Source organism: Dermacentor andersoni, chromosome 7, assembly GCF_023375885.2.
Source record: "Dermacentor andersoni chromosome 7, qqDerAnde1_hic_scaffold, whole genome shotgun sequence".
Lineage (NCBI taxonomy): Eukaryota > Metazoa > Arthropoda > Arachnida > Ixodida > Ixodidae > Dermacentor > Dermacentor andersoni.
The window spans coordinates 59,477,497-59,500,913 of NC_092820.1; the positions used below are offsets into that span (position 1 = coordinate 59,477,497).

Genomic DNA, 23,417 nt, shown 5'->3' on the forward strand with positions numbered 1-23,417 from the left:
CTTCGATTTGACCACCTGGACAAGCTCAATCCTTGCCATTAACGGCAATTGTGCGTGTTCGCGGCGTCTTCTGCACTTCCAAGAGTATACATTGCGCTGAAATTTACGAAAATAAGACAGCGTAATATACAAAGCCACAAGATCGTCTGAATCCACAAGCACGAAGATCAGACAAATCAATGTACTTCCCATCATTGCCATGGTGGTACAATGAGTGTAGGGCCAGAGTTTTCTTTAGTAATTATTGTACGAAACTCTATGTAAAATACCACTGCGCCACTCGATTTTGAGGCGCGCAGCTTCCGCGACGCTCCGACGCCATTCATATTAAACTCTCCGACGTGGGCGGCGTTCGCACATTAAAAACGTTACAACTGCCGGAATTGTTTACTAGTAAAAAAAAGTGCATTTCTCTGGCGGATTCATGGGCGCGTTCGCGGGACAATGGAACACTTCTGCGAAAACGGGCGAGTTCTTGGCCGGAACGTTGCAGTCATCGCCCATGGTTTGCGGCCGCTTTGCGCACACTGCGTAACAGTGCGCCAGGAAAAAGATCTGGAAGTCTGTGAACGCTTCCAGATGAAGCACCTTGAAGTCGTCCAGAGCTCGAAAGTCAACTGCCACGGCCGCCAAGAAGCCCTCGTAAGCAATCTCCAGCCCGGACATGACGGGCAGCGCGCGCATCGGGCGCCACAGCGAGCTGTCCGAGCCGGAGTGGACTTTGCAGTTGGCCTTAATCTCGTGCGTTTCTGCCGCCTCTGCTCCGAGCCACAGTCGGTGCTTGCCTAAGTCGTCCACCTTTACGCCGATATCGTCGAATGTCCTCGCCATCTGTCGAGCCGCGAAGGAGCCTAGGCCACCGTATTTCATCGCCAGCGTCGCCTCCTTGTAGTACATCGGCGGGCTCAGGTTCAGTAACGCGAGCATCATCAAGTCTGGCATGTAGAGGTAACGCTCGCGACCAAACCGGGGAAACATGCGAACGCTGTACACGTCCTCGAAGTATTTGTGGTTGCGTAGCGCCCGGTAGATCTCGGACGTCTTGACTAGATTCGTCATGAAGGTCTTGCCGCGCATTTCAGGAAAGATGGCGTACAGCCTATCGCGTTTCTTAGCGTCAAAGAAGCTGTCCCCTGGCAGTATGGTGCGGGTCATCTTGTCCAGCTTCGAGAAGATCATCTGTTTGCTATCGTGGTCCATCCAGCTGAGCTTGTTTACTAGGTTCTTCGTTTGCCCGTTGATTCGCTGCAGGAAACTGGCGATGTGCAGTCGGTTCTCCTTCGTGCCGAAGCGCTCGGTTAGCGTCGTCGCCCAGCCGAGCAGCCCTAGACGAGATTCGACGTATTCCATGCAGCCGCGCTCCTTCATCTGTGTCAGGTTCTTGTAGATGCCGCCGAATCTTAGTGAAGGATCCCCATTAACAGCCCAGAGGTGCGTCTGAATGAACAACCACGAGAGCCCGATGATCAGCTTGTCGTGGTTCATGTCCTTCAGCAGCCTGTCGATGCTCTCCAATATTTTGCAATCCTCGACAATCGCGGTGTCCCCGCCGGTCCATACGAACTGCCAGTCGTGCTTCCTCAGAAGAGCGAGCCACGTGCCCACCGGAACAGACGGCGTCTTGTAGTCCAGGGCGGCGACTTCGAACCATTCTTGCCGAGGAGTGTCGTATAGGAACTCGAGCTTCGCGTTGACAAAGGCCGTCTCGATGTCGAGGAGGTCAGCTGCTCCCACGCCAGATTGCGCACCGTTGGTGTTGAGGACTTTGTAGTAACCGTTCACGTAATCCTCGTACGCTTTGACCGTCCTGACACTGCGGAACTTCTCCTCCCACACGGCATCCAGGCGACCGCGGGAGACGAGCAGCGCGGTAGAATTCCTTACGGTAACGGTGCCGAGGTCGAAAAGGAAGTTCATTTCCCAGTTCAGCGCCAGGTTCACCATGATGTCGAGCGGGTGCGTTGCGCCGCTGGGCTTATGCTCGGGCCAGGGCAGGCCCAAGGAGTGCCGGAGATCCGCGAATTCTTTCAGGTTCTCTTGAGCCCACTTACCGGCCATGGTGCAACTCTCGAAGAACTGCGTCGCCTTGCTGCGATACGTCAGGTCGGCTTTAGCTTCCCCGATCGCCAGATCCAAGGCGGCAGCCACCATACGCGACTCGGTCGTCTCTCGTCGCTTGGGGTCGCTCCATCCGCCGCACACGAACGCGTGGAAGTCTTGGCACGGGTCGACCGACCAGTTGACGGCCGCGCTTAGCTCTTGGCCAAAGGCAGCGCAGTCATCGCTCCTGCACGTGTCCACGCGCTTTCCGGGCTTTTCCAGGGTGATCACGTAGATGAAAGCCCCGACCGCGGCTATCAAGAGGGCCAGCGCTGGGACGACCACCAGCATGATCACCTTGCCGCGGTGCATGGTCTTTGCTTGAGCTTTCTCATTCGCTTCGACGTGCTGCGAGAGAGGTTGACATAATTAAACCATGGCTCTAGGAATGTAAAACGTCAGGTTCCAAGCTCCACAGTAATGTAAGAGTCTCTTTGGCTTGGCATTAGCGCGCGGTGGGACAAAGTCCTCAAACAACGTCAAATCCATAGGCCGGTACGAAAAACAAACAATGAGCGTTGGATTTGAACGTCGTTAATGTTACGCACCCTTTTCAGCGAGAACAAGGGATACAGGGTGGACTCTTGGCAAAATAAGCCTCCAAAGGCAGCATTGCAAGAGGAAAGCCCTGTGCGACGCTGCACAGCCGAGCTCCAGTGAAGCAGTTAGCTCAAATATAAAAGGCCTCAGCGCCCAGCGTGCGCTCCTCGTTCTTGACTCGAAACGATTTTCCACCAAAGATGTATTTGCGGCTCTTGTAGAACTTCTTCGAAACTCTTCTAAAGCTTTCACACAAGCTGTGCGCCCAACCCCAACAGCTTTTGCGCATGCTCCGTTATATGTGAGACAGCGTGCAAGAAAAGCCCCCGCGGTAACAAGTGCGCACTTAGAGACACTTCAAAACTTAGATTCAAGATAAGAGGGTATCCCATATGCGTATGCGAAGCTTCAGCGAGAATTACAAAACCGCTCATTGAGAGTAAGAATTCCCACAAGTGACGTAATGGCTCCGACGTCAGCATGCGTATTACCGTGCTCCCAATTCACTTGAAGCTTTGAATTTTAACCAAGTCCCATATTTTTTTTTATGCGAGAGCATAAAATTGCTCATTGAAGTTAAAGCCGGTGTCTCTCGTCTGGACAAGCGAAAGATGGCACCTATATTCTCATTGACTGCGGCGCCAGGTCACGAGCACGTCTCGACGGAGGGAAGAGACCGAAAGGGAACACCTGCTGCTGCAATAGCACGACAGGTGTTGCGAGAAGGGAGAGGGCATTGTTGTGACGCCACGTCATGCTCGCTTTCGGAAGCCTGTGTCGTCCTTGCGTTCATTGCCCGCGCAAGCTCTCATCTGCGTTCCAACTGCGCCTCGGTAAGGCCAAATCAAAACGTGCCAACGCTCCTGGATAGCGGGACTGTACACTCTGCTTTATGACGTCATGCTAACTGAACAAAAATTTTCATTGCCAAACCCGGCGTGCTGAAAGCGGCGACGTGAAAATCAGCGCGGCTTGCTCGGGAACATACCCAGTAGATCCTACGGCCGTCAGGCACGGATCCAAGTGCACCAGCCTTGTGCCATCTAGGAAGTGTTGGCCAAGCGTCTCAACACGCTCGCTTGCCCGCGAGCTGTTCATAACTCGAAGGACCACTCAGCTGCGCTCAATTGGATAATGCTTTCGCATGCACATCTCATAAGAAGTGCGTAGGTTTCCTGGGTTATTTTTCAACAAACACTATACTTCAACGAAGCTTTGTCTCCATAACGCGATTAGTCATTAAACGACAAATGTTTTATTTCCCCAGCAAGCATTAAGAAGAAATCAAATTAGCACTTGTTTGATATCTTTGTGCGTTGTCCACGGAGAACGCCATGAAATACGCTGCTAAGGAGCCTAGAGCTTTATTACTGCAGAGCTCAAAACATTCTGAAGCTGTTTCAAATATTCTTAATCCGAAGCATTGTTGGTGTCATTCTTGGCACTTTGCGATAGGCAGGTTTCTTTCTCGCCTTGTTTTAATAAAAGCAAAATTTTGTGTGACAGATTGTGGGATTTACCTTCTGCCGTGGAGCATAGCAGCCAAGTACTCTGAGCACTATACAACGATCACTTTTTCTTTCTTTTTTTTCTTTATTGCCTGTTTCTGCAACGTCACAAACAAAAAATAAAGATATTTGCATTGTCCGCGTAAAAAGAACACCAGTGCATCTGGCGCCAATGCGTTCATTCTAAAAGAGTTTTATGTCTAAGTGAAGCTCTACATGGGCTAACCAGTCTGGAACACATCTCTTTATATTTTTATTTATTTTTGTTCTTCAACAAAACGTGTCACACTCTCAAGTATTGACGCGCCGAACAGGCATCCTCATCGGCGTGCACAACTGCCATCCTGCGCCTCCATATGCAATGGAGTACAATCAGCATGATTAGATCAATTGGTGGCCCTTCCTCACTTTCTACAGGGAGATACCGAATGCCTGGGGTATCCGAGAGTAATCTTTTTTACTGGTACACTGCAGAAGGTCCCGTAGAAACACGGTGTCCCTGCACCCGAGGAATACATGCTCTGTCGTTTCCTCTTTTCTACATATTATGCAGTGCGTTCCCCATGTCACGTATATGCCCTTTTCTGCCAGCCAAGGTTGGACAGCAAGCGTGCATGTATGTAGTTGGAAAAAAAATGTTTTCACTCTTGCAGGTACCATCATTTTATTTACCCTCTTTAGTACATCTTTCCCTCGTCCTAAAGGGTACCTTGACCTATTCAAAGGTATAAGAAGTATAACATCACATAGGGCCTTGTACAACCTTTTTCATGTCACCGCAGCCAAATATTCAAGCGGAAAACCAAGCATACCGGCTAAAACTACTTCTTTTAGAAAGTCATGTACGCTTCCTGGCAAATTATTCGCGGATACAACAATGTACGGCAGTGGTTTGCTCAGACGAAGCTGCCACATTGTGCATAGGAAAGGGTCTTTTCCAAGGACTTTTACGTAAGGACGAAAACGGATTATTATCTGGCGCAAAGAGAGGTTTGTCCGACTTGTTCTTGTTCTCTTGTATTCCCACACGAACAATGCAAAAAGACGGGGAAATTTCTGGATGTTAACTTTAGAGCAATGAAGAGCCTGTAACACGTACCAAGTTTCACTGACCGGAAACAAGTTACCGGCACTTGCTCTGGAAAATATTGACCATTTACAACCATTGCATTCTCTTGTTCCACCTTGTGATTCGGTCCACTGTTCTTGCCAGTACGGTTCATTGTCCCTGTAGTATTGCAAGGGTGCCCCTAGATATTACACCGCTGTGTTAACAAAATTGATGTCACCGAGAATATCTGGCATCCCAAGCCAGTCACCACGCCAGAACCCCAGGCATTTTCCCCAATTCACCGCACTTCCGCTTACCGAGCAATGTTTTTTAACCTTTTCCAATGCATGCATAATGCTGTCATACTCTGGACAAATGGCATTGCTATCTTTCTACGCGCTATATCGCGATCGCACGCATAATTCTCTAGTTTCAAAAGCAGCCAGCTTTTTGAAACACTCAGCGCGTTCGCCAGTTGCCGCTTCCTCGCCTTCTTTCCATGTGACAACTCGGGCTTTCAGGGCTGCGTTAGGCTGCAGTATATCCAGACCTAGGCGCTTTCCTCAGCACTTCCTTGGTAGCAGTTTGTGCTATTTTAGAAACTGCGGCGTTGTGCAAACTTCAAGTTCGCCCAAGTTTCTCATGTGTTAACACTTGTTCGCCGGAGTATAAATGCCATCGTCGTTTTAACATACGCCACATGACATAGATATAGGTACGTACCAGTGTGCTTGACGTAGCTGCTTATGACGTCTCAAACCGTATTTATCTCGCTTACGCTCGTCGGCTACCCGCGTATAACCGAAGCAATCGCCATGTCGTAAGCTCACGCCGAACGGCCTGCACAGATATGCCTTCGCTGCCGTACGACGGTCTTCGACCTGGTCGTCGCCGCGCTGCTGGCGTCACAAACACGTGCGCCCGCGACCCACAACACGCAACTCCTCAGTTTTCACAAACACAACACGTTCGTTCATCTGGCGACGGTGTGCGGAATCCCAAAAAATGCTGCATAGTCGGGTACGTACAAAATGCTTCGCATAACATGGAACCCCACAGTGCGCGCAAATTCGTCGTGGTCCGGGATTCGAACCAGGACGAATTTTTCTTCAACTGCGAGGCTTTCTCTGAGACACCTGAATGGGTCTCCTTTGTAACTTCGTGCTACGATTCGGGGGGGGGGGGGGGCAATTTCTTTCTTTTATGTACTTTCCTCTCCCTTGCGGGCTTCCGCAGAACTTATTTGTCATATCGTGCAAGGGACGGTGGTCTGCTGCAGACCACCTTCAGTTACAATTCGCTCCATGGAGAAACAAGACGTGTGTCGAGTGAGCTCCTGAATTGCCCCTTGCAATTTAGTGAGTGCGGCTTAAATCATGGACACGGGACCTCAAACAGATCCGACGTAATGCAAACGCATTTGTCTCGCGTTTACCGTTTAATTAGCACTGAATTTAATAGATTCCTTGCTGCCTTCTTTTATTTCCAATTACAATATACTTGGTTTTCAGCTTTAGCTTGACCTCTTCTTCCATACCCTGTCCAGCGAAAGAGAGAAAACGTTATTTAATAAAGTGGCTAGGTATTCAGACACCCCCAGTCCAGAGCCTTGCTGCTGGGTTCACAACTTTAAAGTACATATGTTCGTGCAGTCTTACACTTTGTGGCATCCACGTTCCTGGGCCATTATATGAAATTAATTTTTGCTCTGTGTTTCTCTCTACGTTGAAAACAAGCGCAGCACCAGTGCGCTTTCGGCACCTGGGCGCGAAAGCGCCGCCGACGGCGCGCTGATAATCTCTAAAGCAATGCGCTGGGAACTGCATCAGGTTCGCTAACGACTAGGTGTGCGTGTGGTCTGCTGCGGTTATTTAAGGACTGTTACGTAAATGAGACGCAGATAATTACTAGTCCCGCATATTTCCCAAGACAGCTTCCCTATAGTATGCGCTACTGATTTGTAACTTCTTCAGCCAAAGCCATATTGTGCTCGACTTAAGCAATGTGGAGCATGCGTTCGCTGGGGCTGCATGTGCCTGACAAGTGACCCTCAGGTCACCCGCCTCGATGAGCGCCACAAAAACGCACCTGTCCTTTCGTGCTGATGGTTCTCCTCCGGGCCACCTGCATTGATGTGCCACTGGAGGAGCATTTTGTTAAACTGAAGAAGGCACCTATGGGGTTCGAGATCTGCAAAGTAGGAATTAAATCAAATCGCAGCTTATTCAGCGTGAAAAGATCAAAGTTTAGAGGTATCACACAAGCATCTTTTTTTTTAAGCAGTACAGATTGTGATGTATGGAAGTCCCACAAAAGGGGTCGGGTGAGACGGACATCTTATGCAAGCACAACCCTACGCAAATAAAAATAAAAGGCATTGATACATTCGAGGAAACAAAAAGATACGATTGAACGAGAAATGTGCAGGACGTGGGCATGTGTTTAACCCTTTAGGCCCTGTTTTTTGTTTTCCTTTAGGCAGAGATTATCTTTCCTTGATATATTTAGTGTGAAAGTGTCTTCAGAAGCACAGTAGACAAATGAAAATTTTTAGTTTACAATATTTAACAAAATTACGGATATGGAATCAAATGGCGTCACCAGGGCTCAAACGTTCTGAATAAAGACGTGATGTAGTCTGAAAAATGTACAACTTTCTTGTATAATATATTGTAGGGAGTGAAAAGTTGGATTTTATTTCCGTCAGACACTATGTTCGCTCTTGTAATGTTCAAACAAGAAAATGTAATTATAAAAATGAAAAGCTTATCGCAGGTGATCAGACATCCTGACCCCGTCCCGGTTCGCTGTGAATTCTTGGTATTAGTAGGCCAAGCTACTCAAAGCAATTTTCAGTTTCTTTTACACCTAGCGAACAGGTTAGGCATACCAGTCAAATGAGTCTCCTTTGTTTTTATTGACAAAGTATCTGCATGCACTGGACGTCCTATGGTGTTTCATCACATTTTAACATAAATAACAGTTCTTAACGGGTAAATACACATAACTCAACAAAAATGCCCCTTATGCTTCTACAAAACGCTTCCGCATACATGCCAAAGAAAACAATTTGAATACTCCCCATCTCAATTTTAGAACCACTGAGCCCTGATGGCGTCGAATTCGTACACCGCCAAATGAGCTATTATAGGAGTCGCGAAAATCATTTCGCTCATGTATTTTCCTGAGCTGCCATTTAGCGTATTTTTATTGTACAACACTATTATCGGGCTAGATGCCCAAGTTTGGCCTTGACGATGACCTTAGTTGAAAAGAGCTGTAGTACTGCTAGTATTTATTTTCTTACTTTGAGTTTTCTGCAGACCAGTTATTGTATCGCACCACTTGACACAGACTTCTGGCAATTACCCCAAGACTATGCTGGCTTCACGTCGAAAGTTTCACGTTTTGTATTCACTTTCCTTCCATGAATTGTGTGGAAATTCCAAGAAATGTCCTCTGTTGGCAACACCAGCACGGAAGGGGTTAGGGGCTTTCTAGAGATGACAATTTTGTAATTCCATCCCATTTAGATCAGGGTGGTGGCGAATGGTAACCTAGCCTACGCAGGCGAACTGCACAGTATCCTTTTGTACCATATCCCTGTGCCCATTTGCTTTATCTCGTGAGGTTGCCTTTGCCTGTGATGACCACGGCTTTATCGACTCACCCCTGCCTTTCTCCGACCACTACACTTGTAGGGACGTGCGCGCAGCCATGAGACAGGCGTTCGCCCCAGCTTCTCAGTGACAATTAGCTTTATTTTCTTTCTGCTGGCGCCTTCTCGTGATGCTGGCTTCCCTTTCCCTCAATGGCCGCGCTTGGAGTGCCACGGTTGACTCACGGTGAGAGCACAGAGTTTCATACAATAATTACTAGACAGCACTCTGGCGCTAGTGTCTACGGGAGCTGTAATGGGAGTGGTTGACCCGCCATGGGAATTATGGGGAAGTACATATTTTGCCTAAACTTCGTCCTTCTAGCTTGAAACGGCTTCGCGACTTTGTGAGCTTGTGAGCTCGTTATTTTTATCCATGTACTGCGTAATATATGATTAAATAAACATTACATTGTCCGACGGCAGGATTCGAACACAGGAACTCTAGCACAGAAGCCTGATATTGAAACAATTGCACCACGGAAGCATGCGTCGAAAAGGCATGTGAAACGCCCTTAGGAATTTATCGCAGGCATGCCAGCGCCTTGAGACGCTTGACGCGTTTCGATTTGACCACCTCGACATGCTCGATCGTTGCAATTCGTAGCAAATGTGCGCATTAGCGCCGTCTTGCGATCTTCAAAGAGAATAGATTACTCTGAAATTAACAATGACGGCATATAAACCGTAATAAACAAAGCCACAAGAACGTCTAAATCCACAAGCACAAAGATCAGGCAAATCCATGTATTTCCTATCATTCTCATTGTGGCTCAACAACTGCAGCGCCAGAGTTCCCTCTAGTATGTTATTGGAAACTCTTCAGTGAGAGCACTAACGAAATTGTTGGGAGCTCGGTTTAGCGGAAACAAGTAATACGCGTTTTGGCAGGTTGAGAACGAAAAGAACACTGGCTTTATTCCACACGAAAACAGGTTTGCTGAGTGGCAAAGGTGGCGCCCCTGTCGGGCAGCAACCTAACATCTGAAGGAAGACCAGGGGCAATGACCACCGCGTGGAGGTCAGGCGAGGTAACCGAATTTCATAGAAGCGGGGGAAAAATCACAGTGACTGACGGCCGCTACAGGTCCCCCCCCCCCCCCCCCCCCCCGAGAATGCCGGATGTTTAGGTGTGAATGGCGGGAGGAATGAAGCGTTAATGTTAAAAATAGGCGGGTTTCACGTGGCCGCACCGGACTGTCTCCTTCTTTGCCGCGTACCACCACCTTCAAGGTTTTCTCTGAACGCCAAACCACACGAAAGGGGCCTTCATAGGAAGGAGTCAGCGAAGATTTGACAGAGTCGCGCGACAGAACGTGGTTGTTTCCATTGTCAGAAAACTAAGCACAGGCTGTCCATGGACGATTCGTTGGGGTGTAGGTCGATGCTGGTCGAGCCAGGAATGTAGCCTCTCTAAGCGCTGCGCCGCTGTTGGCGGAGTGCCTTGCTGGGTGCGAAAAGCTGGCCTGCAACGCAGATTGCTGATCCATAGAGCATCTCGACTGCGCTTACTCTGAGGTCATCCTTGATTGTTGTTCGCAGCCCCAGTAGTACTAGGGGTAGACTTTCCACTTAGTGCTGCCGGTCGAGCGTGGCGGCGAATGACGCCTTCAGTTGTCAGTGAAGACGCTCGCGCATGCCGTTGCTCAGCGGGTGGTAAGCCGCAGTGATTTGCAGGTGCGTGCCGAGCAGTCTTGCCAGGGCAGAAAAAAGAGAGCTTCGGCCTTGGTCAGTATTTATTCGCAAAGGGCAACTGTACCGCGATACCCCCGTTAGCAGCAAATGCTTTCGCAACTGCTTCGGCCGTGATGTCTCGTAGTGGCGTCGCCTCAGACCACCTTGAGTACCGTTCGACAAACGTGAGTAGGTACCCGAAACCTTGTCAAGGTGGAAGAGGCCCCACCAAGTCTAAATGCATGTTATCGAAACGGCTCTCTGGTAGTCGAAACGGCTGCACCGTTGAACGCTTGTGCCAAGTCACTTTCACGGTTTGGGCAGCTTCTGGCGCAGCTTCGCACATCTTTCTTGATCCCTAGTCAGACGAAGCGGTCTATGATAAGTTTCTGTGTCACTCTGATGTAGGGATGGCTCACAGCCCGTGCAGTGAATCAAATACTGGCTGCCGAAACTAATAGGGCACGAACGGGCGAGGAGCTGCCTGCGATGTATCGCACGTGACCAATGTTGTTTTACAGGGAAGCGGCACCTCCCCATGCTCGAGCGACGAGCCTTTTTCCCGCAAATGGCGCAAACGACCGCAAAGGTCGTTTTGCTGGCCGCAGGCTAGAGCTTGCAAATCCACAGAGCCGCGACAGTGCGTCGGCTGCCTGATTTTTGGTCCCGAAATATGGCGGATCTCCGTATAAAATTCGGAGATAAAAGAAAGTTACCGAAGCTCACGTTCTGAGTACGAAGAACTGTTGTTCTTTAAAATGATGTTTAACGGCTTGTGGTAGGTCCGAATGTAAAAGTTATAGCCTTCAATAAAAAAACGGAAATGCTTGACAGCGCCATAGATGGCCAACATCTCCCTCCCGAAGGTGCTATAGCGAGCTTCTGTGAGCTTGAGGCGCTTTGAGAGAGAGAGATAGAGAGAAACAACTTCATGTAGTCGCCTGCAGAACGACACCATGACTAAATGGCGCCGTGACGCGGGCCCTGACGTCTTCTCAGCGGGTGGTCTCTACTCAACTCCAGCGCGTGTTGCTCCCGCGGTCGGTCACCCTGAGGGGCAACCTTCCATCGGTTTCGCTCGGCCTTTGTCTTTCAAGAGCCACCGAGACCTGCTGAACGACCCAGGTTTGGCTCTCGTGGTCGCAGCATTCCGCCGCAGCCGAGAGTCGCGGCGTAATCGTTGTACTTGTCGAAGCTTCGTCGGGGAACTTGGTGCAATCCCATAGTATGTGCGTCAAGGTGGCCCTCTCGCGCTCGCACACGCGGCACACATAGCTCACATGTAATTTCGGGTATAGATGAGTCATTAACACTGGGGTGGGTAAGGAACCAGTTTGCAATTGTCTGAACAGCACCGCCTGCGCTCGGCTCAGCCCCGGGTGCGGGGGTGGGAAAGTCCTTCGAGCCAGGCGGCGGAACTGTGTAAGCTCGTTGAACGTCGTCATGCGGTCCTTGGCACTACACCACGTTGGACGGTCGGTTGCAGCGGCGCGGTTGGTTAGCGGTCGCGCCACAGCGTGTGCCGTCTCGTTGTGGTTATCGTGCTTCTCCGACGCATCGTTGCCCGCGTGCGCGGATAACCATTTGATTCTAATATATCGATTCTCTCGTTGCAGGTCAGCCAAGCTCAGAACACGCACAGCCTCACCACACACTTTGCTCTTTGCATAATTCCTCACTGCACTTCGCGAATCGCACAACACCGTCTGTCTGGCACCTGGTGTCGGCAATGGCCAGGGCAATGGCCACCTCCTCCGCCTTACAGGCCTCGCGGACCCGTAAGCTCGCCGCTGCTCTCGTCGCGCCTCACGACGCCTCGATGACGGTAGCTACGAACGCCGCGCAGTCTCCCTGGTATTCTGCCGCATCCACGAACCTTGCGTGCTCGTCCTTGGCGTGAAAGTCGATGAGGGCCTTGGCCCTCGCCGCTCTTCTCTCCTTGTTAAACTCCGGGTTCATATTTCTCGGGATGAGGCCTACCCGAATCCGGCGCCGGCTCCCGTCCGGGACAGAAACGTCGCTACTCGACTTTTTCGCCCCGGGCGTGAAGCCTAAGTATTGAAGTATGCGCCTGCCAGCTTCGGTCATAGAGAGCCGCTCCATCTGCGCGATCCGTTGCCCTTCCACAATTTCCTCGAGGGTATTGTGTACCCCCAGGCTCAGGAGCTTGTTGGTGTTCGTAAACTCGAATAGTCTTAGCGCCGCCTTGTAAGCTCGGCGTATCAGGGCGTTCTTATTCTTTTCACATTGCATCCAGTTGTGGAAGGCTGCAACGTAGGTGACGTGGCTGATTACGAAGGAGTGCACAAGCCGAATCAAGCTTTCCTCCCTCATCCCGGCTTTGAGGTTGGTGACCCGTCTGATGAGCCGTATTGCGTTGGTAGTCTTGGCTGAAAGGCGGACATTGGTCTCGCCGTTGCCCCGTCGCTTGTCTATAATCATGCCGAGCACCCGGATTTTGTCGACCTCCGGGATCACTTGGCCGTCCCTCGTCACGATCTTGATGGTCTCGTAGTCCCTCGCTTCGCTCTTGTTACGTCTGACGTACTTCGGTAGTAACACCAGCAGTTCTGACTTGCTCGGTGAGCAGATCAAACCGGAACCGTTCAGCTGGTCTTCGATCGCGTCGACGGCTTTTTGCAGCGTGCTCTCAATGTAACCATCGCTGCCTCCCGGACCCAACAGTGTGATGTCATCGGCGTAGATGGTGTGCCGGACGCCCTCGACGCGAGAGAGTCGCTTGGCCACCCCGATCATAACGACGTTGAATAACAACGGTGAGATGACCGAGCCCTGGGGGGTCCCGACACTGCCAAGCCTCTTCTCTTGGAGCCGTAGGTAGATCGCCGGCGCAGAGCTCGGTAGTCCGCCCCGTCAGAAAGTCCTTCATGTAACTGCACGTTCTTGCGCCCATGTTGAGTCTGGACACCTGGGCTTGGATCGCAGAGTGCTTCACCTTGTCGAAGGCGCTCTGCAGGTCCAGCCCCAGAATGGCGTTGTTGTCTTTCGTTAGGGTGTCATCGTCAATTATATCCTTCTTCAACAGAATCATCGCGTCTTGGGTGCCGAGGGAACGCCGTAACCCGATGATCGTGGTGGGGTATAGTCCCGACTCCTCCAGGTAATCGTGCCACCTACACATGAGGATGTGCTCCAACGTCTTGCCCACACAGGACGTGAGCGAGATGGGCCGGAGGTTGTCCGAGTTCGGCGGCTTGCCTGGTTTGGGGATGAGGATGGTCTTGCCAGCCTTCCACTGCTGAGGCAGTGACCCCGCCCTCCAGCACTTGTTGTAATGACAGGCGCTTTGAGAAGAAACCCAGCGGCCTCCAGTCTGTGCTATCGTGCTGCTGTAGTATTGCACCCACTGCCTTGGGCGATGCGTTTACCATAAGGCGAGTTGGGGCGTCGGGCAACGGATCAGTCAGCCACACTGCGGTAGCCCAAGACGTTTTTTCTTCCTGGAAGGAGTGTTCGTGCTCTCCGAGCAGCAGTGGAAGGTAGGCAGCTTTTTGGAGTCGCTACGCAGCAGTACGCTATGCGCCTGAAGAACTTGCACACAGGATGTTATGAAGTGCCTGTGAAAATTTATGAGCCCCAGAAGCTCGCGCACCTCTCTGAAGGAGGTTGGAAAGAAAAAGTCCGCGATTGCCCGCACCCGTGATTCCAGTGGCTTGATGCCTTGGGGTGAAATGCAATGGTAGAGAAAATCCAGGGCTTGAACTGCGGAAATGCATTCCTGGCGCTTTAGGACTAGGCCGTGTTCATCCAGTCGCTCAAATAGAAGGCGAATGTGCTCTTTGTGGAGTTCGTCTGTGCGGCTTGCAACGAGAATGTCGTTAAGGTAGACAAAAATGAACGGGAGTCCGCGCGTAACCTTGTCCATGGACCTTTGAAAAGTATGCGGCGCATTCTTCAAACCGTAAGGCATACGAAGAAACTCGAACAGCCGAAATGGAGTAGTGATTGCTGTCTTCGGTATGTCACTGATTTCGACAGGAGTTTGGTCGTATGCGCTCATCAAAACCGTCTTAGTGTACGATTTGGTTCCTGCGAGACGAGCGCTGAAGTCACGTGTGTGGGGAAGGGGATATTGATCCAGAGTGGTAACGGCATTCAAAGCCATGGTAATCACCGTAAGGCTGTCAGTCGCCACTGTCCTGCTTTGGAGCCAGACGATGGGAGAAGACCACTTGCTGGAGGAAGGGCGAATAACGCCGAGCGTTAGAACTCACGGCGGGCGACTTCCAACCACGATCCAGCGAGCCTCCGTGGCCGCGCGGCGACAGGTGGGCCGGCGGTGGTGGCATGATGCGTCAGCTTGTGTTTCACAGGCAACGCATCATTTCGGGGCTTCGTGAGTTGCGGATACTCAGCAAGTATAGCTTATCGTACGTTGAACCGGCCGAAACGCACGGGTGCCAGATGAGGTGAGGTTGGACTGCAGGCCAAGTACAGCGAGGGATGTGACCTTATCCTTTAGGCGCCGATCGCGAACGCTCACATCCAGGTCTAAATGGCTGAGGAAGTTCGCTCCCAGTACGGCAAAGCTGACGTCGGCGATCACAAAACACCCATTGACGGGAGCCCATACGACGCGATTGCAGTGTTGTTCACTGCGTGTATCGTGGGAGCGGACTTGCCGCGTTGGCGATCTGCAGCAGTGGCGGAAACGTTAGACAGCTCGGCTCCGGTGTCGACGAGGAGGCGGGTGCCGGTGATTCGGTCGACTACGAAGAATAGGCCGCTTGCGCGAGGGCCGATGTCACATGCCACCGTTAGCGACTGGCCGGTGCATTTCCCACCCCCAAACAGGGCTGGGTGCCGCGACTTGCTTGTTTCCGAAAGCGATGGTTGTGCCATCTGAACTGGCGCGCGGCGCGTCCCTGCGAGACTGTGAAGGCGAATGGTTGCGCCGAAGTTGGGCGCCAATGCTTCCACCCGTCGTCAGCTTACACAGTGCACTGGTAAGGCGGTCGACTGTTGCCTGCAGGCGCGAGAGTCGGTCTCCTGGCTTTAGGACCCTCGCAGCGGGTACAGATAGCTGTGACGCAGAGGAGTAGTCGCATATGCCGATCGAGACTCGTCTCGTCGGAAGCTACGAGCACCATGAGTGCGGACTGTGCGAGGCGCTGCAATAACAGCTCGCGCGAAATTGGTAGCTGGCTCTCGTTTGCGGAGTAGCCGTCCAGCACCTGCCGAAACCGGTGCAGGAGTTGTGACGGTCGTTGGTCGCCGAGTGCCGGAACCGCATCGTTGCCATGACGATTCCCCGGAGCCCTTGAAGCCTACTCTGTTGCCATTGCTCGACGCGCTGCAGGACCGTGCGTTTTAAATCGTCGTAAGCTGTGGCCGAAGGCGTGGCCGCTAGTAAGTCGTCTATAGCATTGGCGATGTCGGAGGGTAGCGCGGCGACGACGTACAGGTACCTTGCTGTCTGTGAGGTGATGCGCCGGAGTTGAAGACAGGCCTCTACTTGTGCTAACCGAAGTCGAGGATTCTTGTGCCATAAGCTGGGAAGCTGAAGCTCTGCGGCGATGACAGGAGACGTAATCGTTGCGTCTTCTATGTCAGCAGTAGGAGGAGAAGCGTCGTCTATGGCAGTGTTCGAAAAAAAACCTAAATATCCTGGGGCACCACTTATTGGGAGCTCGGTTTAGCCGAGGCAAGTAAACACGTTGTGACAGGTTGATGACGAAAGTAGACTGGCTTTATTCCACAGTAAAACAGGTTAGACGAGTGGCAGTGCTGGTTTCTCTGTCGGGCAGTGACCTCACATCTCAAGAAAGAGCAGGGGGCAATCACCCTCACGTGGAGGCCAAGCGAGGTAACAATTTCACAGAAACGGGGGACAAATCAGTGACAGACGGTCACTACAAAATGAAACGCAGGGCGGCTAGAGAACGAAGCGATTTGGTGGATTTATGCGTCTGCCACTGCGTGTGTGGTAGCTGTCAGTCGCATGAGGCAGTACAGTCTCTGTCATTTTGGAATTCGCTGCCGTGGTATGAGGCACTTCTCTGCGGGTCCCAGGCGAAGGGCTGCAGGTAGCTCAGGCGAAGGGCTACAGGTAGCCGTCTCGCGTTGGTCGGTTTCCATATATGCCGGTTTTACTCTATGCAAGGATAACGTTCCGTGGCGGCCACGCATTCCGATCGTAAGCGCCTTCCGACCATTGCGGAAAACCTTAATGTGCGCATGGTATGGTGCTTGCAGTAGTCGTCGTACTGCATTGTTTCGCAGAAATGCGTGACAACAGGACTCAAGTTCGCCACTCACATGTGTTTCCCATTGTGTGAGCTGTAGCGGAGGTGTAGGTCGGAGCTCATTCATGAAGTCACGGAGGTGAGACGCGTAGCCGACGGCAGGAATGTGGGCTTGGTGTTGGCCCAAGGCGCTTCCGGACTTTTTGCAAGGTGGCACAGAGTTCCGTGAAGCACCGCCAAAGTTGCGGTTGTACTAGCACTTCCGTCGCTGTGGCGGTGTGCTACGCTGCCATGTGAGCTGATTGCAGCGTGACTGAAGCGCTGCGATGATGTCGGCAAGGCGAGAAATTTATTCTCTCATCTCGAGCAGGACGCGAGTGGGCGAAGATTGGGCGTGTAACGACGCGACTGTAGGTGTCGCGACAGCCATGAGTATCAGTGGGTTCGGCCATCTTGGGCAGGTTCGTTTCCCCGGACGCGGTGATGCCCATTAGCACATTGGCCGGAAGTCTTTGTAAAAAAAGTTCCCGCACTAGGCGACTGTCTACAGTTGCTGTGCAACCGTTCAGTTGCTGCATGTGGCGCCAAAGTTCGCTAGGTCGGCGGTCGCCCAGTTTGGGCTCGCGTAACAGCTGCTGGTGACGCTCCGGCTCTGTTGGGGTGAAGCGTCAGAGCGTCTCTTGAGCGTCTGGTAGGCGTTTTCTGCGGGTGGTGCCAGCAGCAGGTCCCGCACCTCGCTGGCTGTCACGGCCGAAATGGTGCCAACCACGCGATGGTATTTGGTGTTGTCGGCGGTGATGCGGCGTGCGGCAAACTGTTCGACTCGCACCAACCTCAGTTCCGGCTCGCCGGTCCAAAAGGGAGGCATAGTTTGATGTCCAACGCGGATACCGTGGGGCTGGCGACATTGTCGTTTTGCTCCACGTCCGGGTCAACAATTTTAGGTATGTGCGTGGAACGAATAGACACGCGTTCGTCGCCGGTATCTCAATGATAACTTTATTTCTGCTGGCGCCTTCTCGCGACGCTGGTTTTCCTTTTCCTCGATCGTCACGCTTGCAGCGCCACGGCTGACTCACGGTACATTTAGAGTTTGCCACACTCTAAACGTCTCTTGTTTATCTAGACCGCTGACCACCAGTCAACGCTCACTCCACTTTTGAGCCCCATCACTACGGGTTCAACGTGGACGCTCACTGCGGTTGTAGATGGGCGAATATCTTGGCATTCCGTGTCAGTGCTTAGTCCTCTCGGGGCTTTCGCTGCAGCAGACACCTGCCTCAGCCTGTTGAAAATATTTGCTCCTTCATGTTTTTGTCCTCAGGCAGCCAGCTCTGCCCTCGAATAGTAATTACTTTTTCTGCTGTAGTGATAATTTTCCCTCCGAGTTTCACGCTTGCCGCCGTTGTAAATCTTCATTAATTTTTTCATGTTTCCATCCTTCACGTCCAATTTAATGCGTCTGTTTTTATTAGCTTTTTTTTTATTTTGGCGACTCCTCGCTGCCTACTTACGTTTTCAATTACACTGTACTTGGCTGTCACCTTTCTTGACCTCTTCCTCCAATCCATGTCCCTGCCATTGAGGTGCAGATCTTTCTGCACTTAAGGCGCCATTTCTACTCATCCATGCACCTTAGCCTTTCTACAAAAATAATTGTGCTTTGCTCTTCTCTGAACTCAAAATGCACCCAGCCCATGACACCCTGCACTGCATCAATTGTAATGTCACCACGGACCCCCAAGGTCAGCCGTCCCATGGAACTTTCGTTAAATTCCCACCCCGAAAGGATCTCCACTTTTAAGCACGGAATCTTATTTGCAAACATCATCCCTGGCACAATCACTTTACGAATTTCTCGCACCCCTATATATCTGTGCCACCCCAAACGGGTCTATGTTTTATAATACATTTATTCCACTTCCCCTTCACCCTGAGACTCGTTGTATCTTTGAGTAGACCTTTTCTTCGTTTAAGCTGACATACATGTATTCGTATTGCACGACTGCCGATACGACTTGCTCTTCGGCTATACCAGTGCACTACTCGTCTGCTCATTGAAGCCCACAATTCCCACTTTCTCTGGAGTGCTACAATCAAGGCAGAGGTATGTCGCTTCCTTGTAATACGTATTCTCAAGCCTCTGCGAATCCCCTGCGTTGTCCGCTATATGAGTATATTGTCCACACACATTTTGGCCTCTATATTGCACGCACCAGCAGCTCGTTACGGGTCTAAGATAAAGCGAACGCTAGTGCACTTCTTTCGAGTCTTTTTTTTCTATTCCTTGAAGGAAAAATGTGAACAGCAATGGAGATAGAAGGCTTTCGTTAATTAATCCTCGGTGAACTTCCACTAGTTCAGTGTACGTACATGGCCTTCCTAGGCCAGATGTGCTCGCTTCTCCATATATATTTCCCTGAGCAGATCTGCTAAATCGACGTCTATACCACTATGCTTGAGAATATCCCTCAGCAATTTCATGTCTACGTTGTCGTACGCTCCCTTGATATCTGAACGCTATTCATCCCGGTCTACCCTAAGCCATTGACTTCTCTCTATGCATTGGGTTAGTATGACGATATTATCCTGTAGGTGTCAGCTTGGCCTGAATTAATTCTGTAGTTCCCCTAATATTTCATTTTTTTCACCTAATTGGACACCTAGACTTTTATGGGTTGCATTGCCATTCTATATATTGCCGACGTTATAGCAAGTGATCTGCACGAACTCGTCTTTTATTTATTTATTTATTTATTCCTCAAATGCCCCTGGAGAGGGGTTTTACATGAGGGGTGGGCTGCTTCAAAGGAAAATGCGTTCGATGGCAGTCCTGAATGCAGTCACACTGGAGTGGTCTGCTGCTTCTTCAGGCAGATCATTCCAGTCTCTCGCTGTACGTGGAAAAAACGAATGAAGATGGGATGATGTGCGCGCATGCGGGGGGTACACTGACTTTGAATGATTAGTCCGGGATGAATGGCGGTGAGCTGGCGATATGACGCTGTTACCAATCGGGGCATGATAAAACTTGTGATATAGAATGAGTCTGGACACTTGACGTCTCGCTTGTAGTCTCGGAAGATTCGCATTGGATTTTAGTGCTGTTACACTTGTATATGAAGAATAGTCATGGAAGATGAATCGGGCTGCGCGGTTTTGGACAGATTCAAGCATGTTAGAAAGATTAGTACGATGAGGGTCCCAAATTGAGCATGCGTATTCAAGTTTGGGCCTTACCACAGATTTGTAGGCAAGAGTTTTTACTGGAGGAGGGGCAAATTTCAGATGTCGCCGGAGGAAGCCTAAGGTGCGGTTAGCCTCGTTAGTTATTTTAGCGATGTGAGAGGACCATGAAAGATCTTGAGTTAAGATAAGCCCCAAGTATTTATAACAGGTCACAGATGATATTGTTGAATTACCTAAGAGATATGAGGGTGCTACATAAGAGTGCCGACGATTGAAAGAGATTAATGAGGTTTTATTTACATTTAATGACATTAACCATGTCTTACACCATTTTTCAACCGTTTGTAAGTCACGCTGCAGGGCAGGGATATCTGAGCTATTGTTAATGGGTCGGTAAATAACACAGTCGTCCGCAAATACGCGTATGTTAGAAGATATGTCATTAGGAAGGTCATTAATGTAGATTAAAAAGAGGAGGGGGCCAAGAACGGAACCTTGAGGAACCCCAGAAAGTACAGGAGACAGAGGGGATGAAAAGTTATTTGCAAAAACGAACTGTTGTCGGCCGGTCAGAAAGCTGCGCAACCAATTATAAATTAAGGGATTGAGATTCAGGACTGAAAGTTTCAAGAAAAGACGGTTGTGAGGTACCTTATCAAAGGCTTTCTCGAAGTCTAAAAACAATGAGTCTACGGGTACATTAAGGTCTAATTGGGAACTGATGTCATTTACAAATAGCGCAAGTTGAGTATCGCAAGATAAATTCTTAAGAAATCCGTGCTGACTATGATGAAAAAAGTTGTTAGAAATTAGAAATCTCATGATGTGGGAAAAGATTACATGCTCCATCAGTTTGGAACAAACCCTTATGCGTATAGTTGTCTTCTTTGGCTTTAAAGGTTATATTCATGCTCCTGCCACGGCACACAAGCGGCATTTTCCTTGTTAGAGTGACTTGCTCTTGGGATTCAGTTGTTTTGAAGACAAGCTCCTCTTTTCCGAGCTTGCACGCGTTTGGAGTACGTGTAATCCGGGTATCTCTCCTGGTAAAAAAAACTGCCCTTTCGAGCCTCCAGAACGTCGTAGCGAGTCGCAAAGAGATATCAAAATAAAACTTTCAACGAGGCAAGAAGCGTGAATTATACGCAGATTAGGTAAAATTAATTGCCCAGGCATAATCAGTGCCAATACAGTAAAAAATTTACCATATTGCACCATAGATTTCGCTATCAACGGGATGGGCACACCCGACCTCTTGATGAAAAAAATAAATAAGAAATGCGGCGGGGTCAACACAAATCGATACGAAAGAAGACAACATCGACGTGCACGGGCGTAAGAAAGAAATGCCAGTGAAAACACTTGACAACGATAAACGAAAGGTCCGTAAAGAGTGCAAGGTCTGACAATGGAACGAAAAAGTATTGCACAAATATCATGCAATTGCGCAGCATTGAATCATCTAAAGTGCCCCTATTTTAGTACATGTAAATACATATACGATCTATGTCAATCTTAACCCGCCGTGGTTGCTCAGTAGTTATCGTGTTGGCATGCTGAGCACGAGGACGCGGGATCGAATCCCGACCACGGCGGCCGCGTTTCGATGGAGGCGAAATGCGAAAACACCCGTGTACCTAGATTTACGTGCACGTTAAATAGAACCCCACGTGGTCAAAATTTCCGGTTTCCTCCACTACGGCGTGCGTCATAATCAGAAAGTGGTTTTGGCACGTAAAACCCCATAATTAATTTTTGTATGTCAATCTTGTGTTCTTTTGCGTCGGCTTCGTTAGACACGCCTTTTGCTCCGATTTTGTCCCCGCTGAAGTCAAGTTTTGTACTGCTCTCTTGCTGTATTTGTCTGAGCTGGGACCCTTTATTTTTTTTTTTTGCCAAATTTACCACTAACATCACCCCCTCCCCTTTCACCCCCCTTTCCTTTACGGAAAACAACGCGTCGTCCCTTCAAAAATGCCACTGTTCATCACGTATTTGTTGCTCCTATGCGATCACATGGTTCCAGACTTGTTTCTGCGTTGTCTTGTCTCTTGCGTATGTCATGCAACCAAAGTTCACTCGTATTCTTGTACTTCAATGATCGCCGCTCTTTGATTCTCCCAGCACTAGTTTCACCTAATTAGTACATCTTCGTGCAATCCCAACTATATGGCTCCTTTGTGATTCCTGGGTCTCTGTTTACGCCCTTGTATAGCTTACATTGTTTCCTTGTTCAATAACTTTCGTGGTTTCCAAATTCAAATCCAACGGTTTTTGAGCTCTGTCCGTCTTATGTCCTGCTACGTAGTATATCTACCACCTCGTCGTAATCACAGACCATTGTGGAAAGGTTATTTACTTTCCGTTCTATGTTTTTTTGCAATCTCCGATTTATTTATTAGTCATTTTGTTGTTTCCCGTCTTGCATCGTTTGGTAACGCCACCTGGTGGCTCAGAGCTGGTGGTGTAAAGTGTTGGCATAGACGTAATCATCAACATGTAGGGTGTTTTTTTTCCTTTCGACAAGGACAACCATGTAACCGAAAACGTCCCCAACGCCTTGTCTACAGGAAACGGCTCACAAGGTGTCGCTACCAGCGTTTTTATTGTCGGGGCACTTGGATTTTCCGCCCAAAATTCGCAGACGGATATAAGGCATGACAATGGTATCATTTTCGAAGAAGACGATGCGCTGCGGTACATGACATACGTCATTAGGATAGCTTCGGCAAAAAAGACAGCGTAGCCTGGACTCAGACAGATCCTGTAACAGAGAAGCCTGAGAGATCAAAAGGTAACGCAGGAAATCTTTACTGAAAAAGAAAAGCAGAGGGAAATGTTCGTGATAGCAGGGCCGCAGGACCCGATTAATTCCCAGTAGAGCTAATGAAACAGCCGGGTGTCCGAATAGCAAGGCGGTTCTGGCTAATGCTATAGAGCAAGTGATTGAACCAAATCAAATTCCATTTGGGTACATCAAGACGGTAAGTTGGGCCACTTGGTTAGGGTTCATCGTGAGGCTCGGAACAGCGCAACACAAGACACGGACAAAAGGAAGGTAAAAACAACGCGGCCCTGCAGATATTTTATTGAAGAAGACGTCTAACACACACACACACACACATATATATATACATATATATATAAATATATTAGCCATATCATGAGAAGCCAACAAACACTGACACCAAGGACAACATAAGGAAATTACTTGTGCTTAATAAGTGGAATGAAGAAACGATAAATTATTGCAAATTAAAGTGGATGAAAAACAACTTGGCGCAGGTGGGAACCGAACCCACAACCTTCGCATTTCGCGTGCGAAGCTCTACCAATAGAGTGGATGGGGAAACAGCGCCGCGGGTGCTCAATTGGTAGAGCATCGCACGCGAAATGCGAAGGTTGTGGGTTCGGTTCCCACCTGCGGCAAGTTGCTTTTTCATCCACTTTAATTTCCATTAATTAACCGTTTCTTCATTCCACTTATTAAG

General features: G+C 49.8%; 1 protein-coding gene across 1 annotated transcript; it reads right to left on the minus strand.

The window, feature by feature from the left end:
• Window positions 1–390: 390 nt before the first annotated feature.
• Window positions 391–14,841, minus strand: LOC126534868 (neprilysin-1-like). Its single transcript, XM_050182089.2, has 3 exons — window positions 14,767–14,841; window positions 7,288–7,389; window positions 391–2,448 (listed from the first exon to the last, which is right to left on the minus strand). The coding sequence occupies exons 1-3, from the start codon at window positions 14,839–14,841 to the stop codon at window positions 391–393; spliced, it is 2,235 nt and encodes a 744-aa protein (XP_050038046.2).
• Window positions 14,842–23,417: the final 8,576 nt, after the last annotated feature.

Coding starts and splice junctions, on each gene's coding strand:
- LOC126534868 (XM_050182089.2), bottom strand. CDS start 14,841: ATGCCACCACCGCCGGCCCACCTGTCGCCGCGCGGCCACGGAGGCTCG. Junction 7,390..14,766: donor GTGGTTGGAAGTCGCCCGCC/GTGAGTTCTAAC, acceptor CCTACTTTGCAG/ATCTCGAACCCCATAGGTGC. Junction 2,449..7,287: donor CCATCAGCACGAAAGGACAG/GTGCGTTTTTGT, acceptor CCTCTCTCGCAG/CACGTCGAAGCGAATGAGAA.